Source organism: Cuculus canorus, chromosome 2, assembly GCF_017976375.1.
Source record: "Cuculus canorus isolate bCucCan1 chromosome 2, bCucCan1.pri, whole genome shotgun sequence".
Taxonomy (NCBI): domain Eukaryota; kingdom Metazoa; phylum Chordata; class Aves; order Cuculiformes; family Cuculidae; genus Cuculus; species Cuculus canorus.
In genome coordinates this window covers 104,766,776-104,779,768 of record NC_071402.1, presented here as the reverse complement: position 1 = coordinate 104,779,768, position 12,993 = coordinate 104,766,776, and the positions used below count along the sequence as shown (strand labels likewise).

The following is a 12,993-nucleotide window of genomic DNA, read 5'->3' as shown; positions in this document are numbered from 1 at the left end:
CATAAGCCAGTGCTAATTTGTGCCTGCGAAAGCACACCCTTAGATCCATGCAGGCACACTTGGTACTCTCTCACATTTTTTCATCCAGGCTGTCATTTAGTCACACGTTGCACTAGAGGGAAGATGAAGCCAGATAATAATTACCTTTTCTGACAAGTTTTTTGAATTAGTGGTTTGGTTTTTTGTTTCATACTGGCTTGGAAGTGAAAATACAGCTGACTATCTTGTGATGAGACGGAGGATCTCTGAAAATTTCTGCCTCCAACCTCTTTATCAAAAATCATCTTCTGAACTATTACAGCTCTGTGCAGTATTGTGGCTGCTCCAAGACAGCCTCCTTAGAAAAGTGTCCCAAAACTTTTTCTAACAGGCTGGGATAGGAGCATTGTGCAGAGATGCAGCATTCAGACTCTCCCCGCTGTCACGCTGGCTGTTGCACACCTGTGTGCTTTGTGCAGGCTTTGGAAATGCTTTTTCTTGCATCCTTAAGCAGGTGCTCATAGACGTGCATTCTTCCTCCTCTCTCTCTCTGTTCTAAATAGATAAAAAGATGTGGCAGACACAAACATGACACTTCATTCTCCCTCCTTTTATTTAAATCCTAAGAGGGTTTTTTAGGGCTTCCATTCTGGATCTGTTTTTCTGCTTGACTGAATAAGCGTTTCCACAAAGAGTATTTATTTTTTAACAGCGGAAGGTTGGGAGGGAGCCAGACTTACTAAACTAATATTTTTAAGCCTGACAAATAACCTCAAGATTATATGGACAGGGAACATCCTTGGCTGGATTGGAAAATAACAGATTTAATTTTAGAGCATGCTTTTAGTTTTTCATTAAACACTTCATGGAACATGAGTTGTGGGGAAATATAAAATAAACACAAGCCCTTTCATGCTTATGTCACCGGCTTCCAGACAATCACTGTTACTTAAAAGCTTCAGTTTCTGAGCTCACCCTACCAAATTTTTGTTTTAAACTTTTTTTCTGCTAGGAATATTCAGCTGCAATGGGAATTAGTAGTCAACCAAGTTCTGCTAGCTCCTTTTCCAGATTTGGTAGCAGCAGCCTGTTCATTGTTGAGGTGGAGCTGTTGAAATATGGCTCTTTGCTCATCTCTTTTAGTCCCTGCAGAGGTAATGGCAGCAACTTCTGCCATCGCAGCAGCAGCGTGGAAGTGGGAATGCTTTTCATGTGGGCCTGATGGGGAAAATGGATTAAAGACCTGACCTACAAGCATCATTTTGCAGATTTGGTGATATCTTTTGCTTCAGCCCTGGCCTCCATAGCTCCAGACTGGCAGTTCAGGTGCTAGAAAAGGTTGAGTCCCTTTGTACACGCTTAAAAAATACTTAACTGAGTTAGTCCCACACGGAAGTTGATATTTGGATGTTGGTTTTTGATGTGTTTAATGTTCTAAAAAAAAAAAAAATCTCAAAACATTGTCAACACTTGCCCCCTCTCTCCCATTCAATAATAATACATGGAAGTTTTCATGAAAACAGTTATTTTCCTGAAGAGCAAGCTGCAGTGAGTTCCCTCAGCCTCTTCCATTTCCCTGTGCAGATGAAACTGCAGAAAAGCAGAGTTTTAACTTGAAACCACAAATGTTTAAGAAAAAGCCTCAGAAGAAGGTGTTAGCCCAAACTTCAGAGCAGTAGGACTCGACTCCTGCTCCCAGCCTGGCTCTCCCGCAGCTGTGTGCTGGTGCTATATATGGAAGCAGAACAAGGGCTTCTTGTTGCTGTGCAAAGGAAGAGGGGCTGCAGAGCAGATCTCTTTACTCAGACAGGCAAAATGAAAACTTATTGTGGTGGTGTGTTAAAAATTATTGTGTTAAGGAAATATCTGCGTTCCCGATCTGCTTTCCGTCCTCTCTGTTCCTGAGTGTCCAAACAAGGCTCCCTAGGCAGACTGCCCAGACCCTGGGTCAATTTGCATACCCATGCCTTATGGCTCAACCTATCTGACACGTTTCTGGGATCTGTGTGTGTAGCTCCTTCCTGAATGCTTGAAGTATTATACTAAAGGATGCTTAAAGCTTAAAGAAGCCCGTATTCCTTCTGTGTCAGTATAGTCCTAGAGGCCCTGAGTCACAGAAAGGAATGATTGAGGGGAAAATCTCTTAAAGGCTGTGTCATTATAGGAAAAACAGACTAGCACCAAAAGAAGAGAACCTGTTGCTCAGCCATGACTCTTTTTTTTCAGTCCAGCTTTATTTAAATAGATGGAAAGAAAAAGAAGAAAATTAATGTCCATCTTGAGATAGACTGTGACTTTAGTTGCTGGAATTGCATTAAGTAATCTGTCACCACCCGCTGTGATAGCTGAGGAGGGTTACACGCCACCTTTGTTATTACTCATTGCAGCAGTCTCTGTTACTCCTCTTGTATCATGGCTAAGGAATTTTGCCTGTGATTGTATGTTTCCTTTCCTTGTCCCAGCAGTCTCCAACATAATTTCCTAAATTTAACCTGTGTGAAGCAATCTCAGCCCATTGTGTTAGCCAGCCATAATTGGCTTCAACTTGGCTTTTTGCTTTATATGTGTTTACTTATTAGCTGAATCGTGCCTAGAAGGGAAATTATGCATTGGAGATCCGCTCCGGTTTACAGCATGGCACAAAATAATCATAGAATCATAGAACGGTTTGAGCTGGAAGGGATCCTAAAGATCATCTAATTCCAACGCCCCATGCCAGAGACACCTCCCACCAGATCAGGCTGCCCAAGGCCCCATCCAGCCTGGCCTTGAACACCTCCAGGAATGGGGCATCCACAGCTTCCCTGGGCAACCTGTGCCACAGTGCCTCAACACCCTCATTGTGAAGAATTTCCTCCTTATGTCTAGTCTAAGTCTTCCCCTCTCCAATTTATAGTCCTTCCCTCTCATCCTATTCCTACATGCCCTTGTAAGGTCCCTCCCAGGCTTTTTTTGTAGGCCCCCTTCAGGTACTGGAAGGTTGCTGTATGGTCTTTCTGGAGCCTTCTCTTCTCCAGGCTCAACTACCTAAACTCTTTCAGCCTGTCCTTGTATGGGGGGTGCTCCAGATGAGCTGAGAAGTCCTTTCATAAGACTTGACACCTGAGTCAGGACTGCAGTGGAGATCACTTTGTCCATCTGGGACCCCAGGCTCTCCTCTCTGCAGGCATGGCAGCTTTTTTGTCCAGGGAACTGAGCAGGGCTTGCTGTTTCCCCATTCAAGTGGTTGCAGCTTGGGGCAGTGATGCCCTTTGTCTCAGTAAGTGATTTCCATTGCGTGTAAAATCAAAACTTGTTGGTGAAATCTCAAGTGAATGCAGACCTGGAAGCCTGGGTTTTCTCTGGAATAGGCAAAAGGTGGCCTCCTGTCTAATAAATACTTTGGGAAAACTCTGAGTATGCAGAGCACAGGCCTTGGTAGAGAATGATCTGATGCCACTGCCGTTGTTGATACCTTTTCTCTCCTTTTCTTTCTTTCAGGGTCACAACAACCTGGAGTGCCATATTACACAGATCCAGGTGGACCTGTGATGAATCCCATGGCTATGGCTTTCCATGTCCAGCCCAATTCCCCACAAGGAAACCCGGTTTACCCACCCCCGCCTTCCTACTGCAACACACCACCTCCCCCTTACGAGCAGGTGGTGAAATCCTCCACATGAGGACTCTGTGGCTCTCTGACCTGACTGTGTGAGAAGAAGGTGCCATTGCAAAATGACCAAGATGGAGGGCATCCACCCTTTTGAACACTTACTAGTTCTCCAAGTCCTCTCTCCCTCCCTTCCCTGCACCTTTCCTCATTAAAGTTACTTGCAAAGGGGTGATTTTTAAATTTTTTTTTTTTTTGTAGAAGTGGATTTTTTCTTTGTCTTCAAAATAAGAGAAGTTGTCTTTGTAATGCTTTTAATGGAAACCTATATTTAAAACCTGTATGTCTTTCTCTTTATTTATTGTTTGTTTCAATCATGGGTTCAAGTGCATTGTGGCAGGCTACTCATAACAGTTATCCAACCCCAGAGTGATGTGTACTCTCCTAAGACCCCATAACAGAAATGCCCTCATCTAAGAGAAATGACAAAGAAAGAAAGTTAAAGGCAGGGCAGTGCTTTTACCAGGAATGGTGACCACCATCTTTTTCTTTTATGGTTTTCTTGTACAACTTGATTCTGATGTGCAACAGGCAAATGCTGTGATAGAAGTTGCTGCGACTAGAGCATCAGTGTTGGTCAAGTGACGGCAGGGGCTTCGCCTAGTGCCCTAGAGAAGAGGGAGTCATTACTCTAAATGATGCATCTAAAAGGTGAAGGACCAGAACTTGAGTGTTTCTTGGCCAGCACCTGGACTCTGCCTGTGTTATTGGCATCCTGGCTCCCCTTGTTTTGCCAGTAGTGAGGTTGTATGAAACAGACAATGACCTAAATGTTGTTAGTGAGATGGAGGTGTTAGTTCAAGAGCTGCTTGTGCCTCTTAACAGAACAGTTAGAAAATGAGAATATGAGGGTAAGTGCTCTTCCCTAATATGGAAAATAATTACAGTAAGAAGGAATGGGAGCACACTTCCAGTTCTGCTTCCTTTTACATTGATGGGAGTTTTGTCCCTAAAAAAGAGTAGCTTTCATTATGGTGTTACTGCTGCCACAAAGAGTACCAGGTAGGGCTGTCATCTTCAGGTGACAGTTCTGTAAACTCGCTCTCCTCTCTAGGTCAGGCAGAGCATTTCCTCAGTGTGATAGGCAGATTGTTTGGTTTTCAATGACTCTTAGCTCTTAATGCATTTTGCTGCGTGTGCCCCCAGCATTACCAATTCACTGTCTCGTTACTGTGGCTGACTCTCTTGAGTGACCACAAGTCAACACCTTCAAATAAACAGTCCTTTTTATCTGTGGAGGCTTTCACACCCATCTATGTCTAGCAGAGCCATGAAGCTACTCTCAGACATGACTAGATGCTAACAGAACCTTCTCCCTTCATGCATATTCAGAGCCATGTCAGTGATGAGTGATGAAAAGAAGATGCGATTGCCTTCTACTGTTGAAGGGCGTGCAGAAACAGCATAGCTGAGGGTTGGGAGTCCAGTATGGTCCTTTGGGCACTGGGTGAATGCTTACTCAGTGTCAATACCCTGACTGCTCCTGTGTCACTCCAGCCAGGGCACAGATGTCACGAAGGTGGTTTAGAGTGACCTGAAGACTTGTTGCACAGGGAGCCAAAGCTTTATTGTGTGATTAATGTGTGCCTGTGGCTTGTAAGAACTTGTTCCTAGGTGACAAGCTGGATTTGTAGAAATGGCAGAAGAGAGCATCCCTTTTACTATGAACATAAGTCTAACAGAAATACCACTAAGGGTCACTGTTTCTAAAAGCTGCTGGTGGAGTTAGTCGTCATCTGGAGCAGAGGTAGCTTTCAAGGAGCTCATCACTCAGGTGAAATTGGAACTAGGGCTTTCCCTTACTGTGCATTGTAATAAGGGACAAAGCGAAGTACTTCTGTGTGTGCAGTATAAGCTCGGCAGATGCTTAAAGTAACGAGAAGTACACTTTATGTATGATTAGTGGTCCATTTGCACTCCACAACTGTATATATTTTCTAAATTAGTGTGTGCTTGAAGTTTAAAGCTGTGTGTGTGTTACTGAATATGGTTGTGTATACAGGACATTTTTTTTTTTTAAAGCAAGTCCAACCTTTTATTGTCAGTAGAAATGACAACAGACCTCATGTTAGTAAACATTGTTAAGTCCTTTTATATTGTAAAATGTATCTATGAGAGATGGCATTTTCCTGGGCACATTGAATAGAAGCCTTTTATAGTGACTTCTTATGCTGTACATTGAAATTCAACTTTTGGTGAAGTTTTCCTGAAGTCTGGCTGGTTTATTTGCTAGTGTTGATGGATGACGCTACCTCTTACAACACATGCACTCCTCTGCTAGCAAGCTTGCTTGGTCTTCTCTTGAAAATAAGAGTACCTGTTTGGGCATTCGTATGTATTACTTGCAAGCTGTTTACATTCTTTCCTCTCACTGCCTCACTTCTGGAAGTTTTTAGGTTTTCTTTATTCCTCCCACACACCCCCCTCCCAATTTTAGTTTTAAAAGAAAGAAGTGGGGTGAAAGAAGGGAAAAGCTCTATAACATTTGCTGCAGTGGTAGAATCACACTGAAGCTGGAGTGTACATTGCACATTTTGAAAAGTGGGTTGAAGGATGGATGGAGCAGAAATAGGTCTTTTTATAGTCTTGGAGGTTTCTATTGCTCTTAAAACTTGTGCAGGCTTTCTTTTGAAATACATTGTATTAAAGTGAGATTGGCTGTGGCTGTTCCTCTAGCCCTCTTCGTTGCTCTGTAGGGAGCTGTATGTTTGAAGTTCTTTACATTACCAAGCGGAGTTAAGAGTGTGACCTCTTGTGTGAAGAGGAGGAGAGAAGGCAGGGCTAACGCCGCTGAGAGATTTGTACTCGACAGCATGTTAGCAAGCTTAGTGTGAAACACAGTCTACAGGCACACCACAGGAGAGGACAGGGTTACTTCTCACCAGCAGGCAGTGATGACAGGTCAGGTGTGCAGTCCCACTGGTGAAGGAAAACATCTTCCAACTGGATTTTACATGGCAGTAGTGATGCCCTAGGAGCTGCCAGCTGCTGCAGCTTCACTAATGTGGACTTCCTTGTGGGGTATTGATGCTTTATCTGTTGGGATTCTCATGTCTGATTCTCTGGAGGCTGCTACTGTGTCTTCTAACACAACAGACATTGTGGTGTCTCACTGACAAGGCAGAGTGATGTTGTGGCTGCAAAATAAGAGTGCTGCTGGTGGCTGCGAGCCCTGGAGATGTGTGGGACACCAGACCGGGGTATGCAGCTGACTCCCCGCCTGCCTTTGAGGTCTCACCATCTGTATCAGGAAGTTGATGTAATGTGTTGTGGGGATCAGCCTTCTGATTCTTCCACAAGTGTTTTATGTAGTGCAGGGAGGTTGAACAGGGCTTGGGCAGAATGGAGATGCTTGAGCTGAGCCACTGAGCCTAGATGGGGGAGCCAGGAACATAAACAATATCCCCTTCATCTCTCTTCATCTGTGCATCCTCAAAATGTGTCTGATGTACCTGTGAGGAGGCAGTGATTGGAAGGAACGCATCTAAATGGGTAAGGAAACCTTTGAAGTCTCTGCTGCTGTGACCCTGGCAGAAATGGAAATGAGAAGGGGTGGGGCATGTCAGTCCGTTTCTGCTACCATGAAATTTCCAACTATGCTGCTTTGAAAGAAAAGGCACTACCAGGAGCTCTTGGTGTGCCTTGCCTGTAGCTCTGGTGTGGCCAGTTCTTCGTATGTCCAAGGCACGTGCAACAAGCTCAGGCTGTGCTGTAGGATGGGCAGGGAACTTGCCCATTCTGTGGCTGGGCAGTTGGTTCTCAGCCAGAGGCTTTTGCTGTCAGTCCTGTCTCAATGAACAGCAAAGGTTGTAGATGACTGGTTTTGCTCTGCGCTCGTTCTTCCTTGGTGATCTTGCAGGGAGGGAATGAGCAGAGGTCTTTATAGACTCCTAAGGACCCTGTAATCCTTGTGTGCAGCTTATCCCTCTACGTACACTGTCATCAAACTTGTCTCTGAAGGGCTGTTAAAGGTGGTATTCCTGAGACTCTGTAACTCTCAACAGGGAGTTGGGCATCTCCTTATGCAGGAAACCTCTGGACTTCAGTTGTTTTCAGGCCCACAGACCTGGTCAAATTTCTGAGTATGTTCTAGGTAGTGAGACCACAAAGCTCCATTTTCTTCCCTTCCTATGAACTGGCAGGTGGTTCTCACCTACAGGTAGCCATGTGTGACCAAGGCACTGTCCACCCTGCCTCCACGTGCTGCTCTATCTCCATTCCTCCAGCCGTGTGTCTCCCAGGCCACAGTGGTGCAGGATGTGGATTCTGCTCTCCAGGTGAAGTGAATAGCTAATTTCTTGGATGTTTTTCAGGTCATTAATTAGACCAGTCTGGCTACAGATACCAGAACATCTTGAGATTTGTTTTGGATTATGCTCAATTGATTGGCTGTCTGATGAGCACTAAGGGTAAATGCTTGGGACAGATGTATCCCAACTCCTCCACATCCTAGAAATGCACCTTCTTGGCAGAACTGACCATAAATCTTCGTTTAGGAGGCAAGCTGAGGATGAGGAGGATGGGCAGGCACCACCTGCCTCCCCTTGCCTCTACATGTGAACCACCCTCTGCAGCCCGCTGCAGCCACAAACCCCGAACAGCAGGGGATAGATGCAGGCAGTGCCAGGCAGCTGGTCATGAGCTGCTTGTCAAATGCATTGCAGACTGGGAGGTGCATAAATGGATGTGTTTTGGCAGAAAATCAATGCCAACCCCTGAACGGCCATCCTCGACTCCTGCAGCCCTGCCTTGCATGGCAGCGGTGGAGGGCTGGCAAGGCAGCTGGTGCAGAAAGTGCTGGTGGTCTGGGGTAAGTGCTGCTTGGTGGAGATTTTTGGCTGGGGGGTAGGATGTGGGTGACCTGGTGGGTGGCAGATGGTCAAGTGTGACCCAACACCAACACAGGGACAGAAATGGTCTGACTTCCATCAGTAAAAGCGTGAAGTGGCACAGCCTGAAAACTTGCTGGTTGGTATCCTGCACGATGCTCTGTCTGTGGGCAGTTCCAGGGGGTTATGCAGACATTAGTTATCGGCCTGGAGTTGTTGGTGGGTTGCTGTGGTTTGAGTGGGGAGGACAGAAAGAATGTGCTTGTAATGCCATCTTGTAATGAGCTACTGTCAAGGAATAAGCAGGAGTGCAGAGTGACTCCATGATCATGGGACTGGTTTTGCAGATGCTCCATGTCCTGCCTATCCCAGCAAGACTTGGGAATTGCTTTCCTTCACCTTTTGGTTCCTGCCACTCTTTTGTATGCTCTTCACAACTACTTTCAGCTGTGCAGCAGCAGAGTGATCTGTCATTCAAGATGATCTCCCCTCAGAAGAAAAGCAGCAGTGGGGATTACTTTCGACCTTCAGCTGGGCTGTAAAGACTCTTTGAGCAGTCAGGCTAAAGCTCACCCTTCAGCCACTGGTGACACAGTTCTATCTTCCTCAAGCTCAGACTGAAGGTAAGGGCTGGCTGTTGTCAAAGCATCTCCTAGACCCAGGAGATGCTTTTTTCACCAGGAAAGTAAGTTTTCTTCTGATAAAGCATCTTCCTTCCAACGTGCTTGCTGCCTTATGTACCATTGAAGGAGGTCTCCATGTTAAGTGGTGAATTTCGTTCACTGCAGCCTGAAGGTTGATAAGGTTTTGCTGCTTTTTCAGCTTTAGAGAAATATTGCAGCCATAGCACTCACTGTCAGGCCCAGGGCAGCTGAAACACCTCTCCCAACACGTGGGTGAAGGAACCTGTCAAGACAGCACTGCTGGGCTGAAGCCGCTTCAGTAGCACTGTCTTATGCATGGATTTTTGTTCTTGATTGTCTCCTCCACCTCCTTCTCTCTGGTGCGATAGGGTGCCCCAAAGCTCACAGGAGAGGGGCAAATATCACCAGTAGCATCCTGTAGTGCCTTCCCTGCCTCTCGGTAATTAGCAGGCTGAGTCATCAATTGCACTGTAAATAGAACCCAGCTTGAGGAGGGTACCCACCCTGCCATTTCTCTTTGGGGCTGCCAGGCAGCTATGCCTGTGTTTTGTTAGCACTTTAGGAGACAATAATGGTAGTGACAAGCTTTTTTGTTTTGTGGGAGGGGTTTTCTTCCTCTTCTTTAGGGAAAGCCCTGTGATAGCTTACAGTGCTGTGAAAACAAACAGCTGGGACTCCATTTTCCAACAAGCTCTTCAGGCTACAAGAGCAGGCCATCCCTGTGTTCCGGAAAAGGAGCCGGCGGGGGGAAAAGCCAGCTTGGTGGAGCAGGGTGATCTCAAGATGCGTCAATAAGAAAAAGAAGCTCTATGTGCTCTGGAGGAAAGGACAGGCATCTTGGGTGGACTACAGGGACGAAGTGAGATCGTGCAGGGAAAAAATCAGGAGGGCCAAGGCCCAACTAGAATTAAAACTCGCTAAGGCTGTGAAAGACAACAAAAAGTCTTTCTACAAGTACATTAACAGGAAAAGGAGGACGAGGGAGAATATCCAGTCTCTAGTGGATGCAGAAGGAATAACAGTGACAGGGGATAAGGACAAGGCTGAGGTACTTAATGCCTTCTTCGCCTCAGTCTTTAATAGCAAAGAAAGTTGTTCCTTCTGTTTACAAATCCAAGAGTTAGAGGGGCAGATTGAGGCTCCCGTGATCCAAGAGGAGGCGGTTAGAGACTTGCTTGCCCAGCTAGACGTCCACAAGTCTATGGGGCCGGATGGGATCCACCCAAGAGTATTGAAGGAACTGGCGGATGTCCTTTCCAAACCCCTATCCATCATCTTCCAGAGGTCCTGGCTGACTGGGGAAGTTCCACTAGACTGGAGGCTGGCTGACGTTGTGCCCATATACAAGAAGGGTTGCAGAGAGGATCCGGGGAACTACAGGCCTGTCAGTCTCACCTCAGTGCCAGGGAAAGTCATGGAACAGGTAATCTTGAGTGCTATCATGAAGCACACGCAAGAGAACCGGGTGATCAGGCCCAGTCAACATGGGTTTACAAAAGGCAGATCTTGCCAAACTAACCTGATCACCTTCTATGACAAAATCACTCGACTACTGGATGGGGGAAAGGCTGTGGATGTAGTCTTCTTGGACTTCAGTAAAGCCTTTGACACAGTTTCTCACAGCATTCTGCTGCAGAAACTGTCAGCCTCTGGCCTGGACAGGCGCACACTCTCCTGGGTTGAAAACTGGTTGGATGGCCGGGCCCAGAGAGTGGTGGTCAATGGAGTTAACTCCAGCTGGAGGCCAGTCACAAGTGGAGTTCCTCAGGGCTCAGTACTGGGTCCAGCTCTGTTCAATGTCTTTATCAATGACCTGGATGAAGGCATTGAGTGCACCCTCAGCAAGTTTGCAGATGACACTAAGCTGGGAGGAAGTGTCGACCTGCTGGAGGGTAGGGAGGCTCTGCAAAGGGATCTGAACAGGCTGGACTGCTGGGCCGAGACCAATGGGATGAGGTTTAACAAGACCAAATGCCGGGTCCTGCACTTGGGGCACAACAACCCTATGCAGCGCTACAGACTGGGGGAAGAATGGCTGGAGAGCTGCACAGAAGAGAAGGACCTGGGGGTGCTGGTTGACAGCCGACTGAACATGAGCCAGCAGTGTGCCCAGGTGGCCAAGAAGGCCAATGGCATCTTGGCTTGTATCAGAAACAGCGTGACCAGCAGGTCCAGGGAGGTTATTCTCCCTCTGTACTCGGCACTGGTGAGACCGCACCTCGAATACTGTGTTCAGTTCTGGGCCCCTCACCACAAGAAGGATGTTGAGGCTCTGGAGCGTGTCCAGAGAAGAGCAACAAAGCTGGTGAGGGGGCTGGAGAACAAGTCTTATGAGGAGCGGCTGAGAGAGCTGGGGTTGTTTAGCCTGGAGAAGAGGAGGCTGAGGGGAGACCTTATTACTCTCTACAACTACCTGAAAGGAGGTTGTGGAGAGGAGGGAGCTGGCCTCTTCTCCCAAGTGACAGGGGACAGGACTAGAGGGAATGGCCTGAAGCTCCGTCAGGGGAGGTTCAGGTTGGATATCAGAAAAAAATTCTTCACAGTAAGAGTCATTGGGTACTGGAACAGGCTGCCCAGGGAGGTGGTCGAGTCGCCTTCCCTGGAGGTGTTTAAGGAACGGGTGGATGAAGTACTTAGGGACATGGTTTAGGGAGTGTTAGGAACGGTTGGACTCGATGATCCAATGGGTCCTTTCCAACCTTGTGATTCTGTGATTCTGTGAATAAGCAAAGGGAGTATTGCTCTTTCTTCCTGCTTAAAACAAACAGAAAAACCAACCCCCAAACTCTCAGATGGGTCAGTTTTATAAGCACACACCCAAGAAGTCATTTTTTTGGCAGACAGGTCAGCCAAGAAGATAAAACACCTTGTCAGACAGCAGAGCCTTACCTTATTTATTTATTCATTTGTATTTCTCTGGTCTAACTGTTGCATCGGTGCTAATTCAGTAGGTGAGAGGAATAGGCCAGGATGTCTTCACAGGCCCTGTGGCTGTGGGAGCCCTCCCCTCTGCTGCCCTGGGGGTTGAGCTGCCTGCTGGGATTTTACAGTTGTTCATCCTCTTTGACAGGGCAACTACTACAGAGACACCACACAGAGGGGAATATCCGGCATAAGGCAGTTTCTACAAAGCAACTGCTGGATAATAATGCTATTTAAAGAGGCAAGGACTAACTAGCAGCCACCACCCCAGGCTGCTGCGTGCTAGGAGGTAACAGAGACAGCAGAGAAAACGGGAGAAGGAACAGAGACAAGCAGTCCTCTGACCACTGCCCCTGCAGATGGAGGGAGCTCCTTAACTGTACCTATGTTTTCTCGCACTACATAAAGCCAAAATAAGTGACTAAGATAGGTGTAGCTCTAGCTACGTGTCTGTCTCTGGATTTTTCTCCTGCTGCCTAGCCCTAGCTTATCTCATAGCTACAGCTGGATTTAGAGCAGCCCACTTGCAGATGTCAAGGAGAAGTGGTGGCTGGACAGGTTGCTACAGCTCCCTGCATGCAAATCACGACTGTTGTACCATGCAGAGACTTGGTTCCTGTGCCTGTAAATCCACATGAAACCACTTTTCCCCTCTGTGTTTTCATTCAACAATTTCACCAGGAAAAGAGCCCACTGTGTCAAAACACCTTGACGGGACAGGGCCCAGGCAGCACGCTGCTGCCATTACATGACACATAGCATCCATGCTTCCTTCCACCTCCGTATCCTACCCTACTTTAACCTTATAGAAAACTATTGTGATAGAAAAGCCCCAACACATTCATCTAGCTACAGCTGAATTTGTACAGGTTATCTTTAGGGCCCTACCTACAGACCAGAAATGACACCATTAATTCAAAACAGCAGCAGTTGCTCTCAGTGGCAGAGAGGGCCATGAGTGGCACATGGT

At 46.7% G+C, this 12,993-nt stretch overlaps 1 protein-coding gene across 1 annotated transcript in view; it reads left to right on the top strand.

Moving 5' to 3' along the window:
- The window catches only part of VOPP1 (VOPP1 WW domain binding protein), a 74,276-nt gene that overhangs the window by 59,841 nt on the left and 1,442 nt on the right, over nucleotides 1-12,993 (top strand). Inside the window, exon 5 of the mRNA XM_054057867.1 lies at nucleotides 3,460-9,080. Within this exon, the coding sequence (XP_053913842.1) occupies nucleotides 3,460-3,641 (182 nt within the window). The 3' untranslated portion in view covers nucleotides 3,642-9,080. The remainder of the gene's footprint in view (nucleotides 1-3,459; nucleotides 9,081-12,993) is intronic.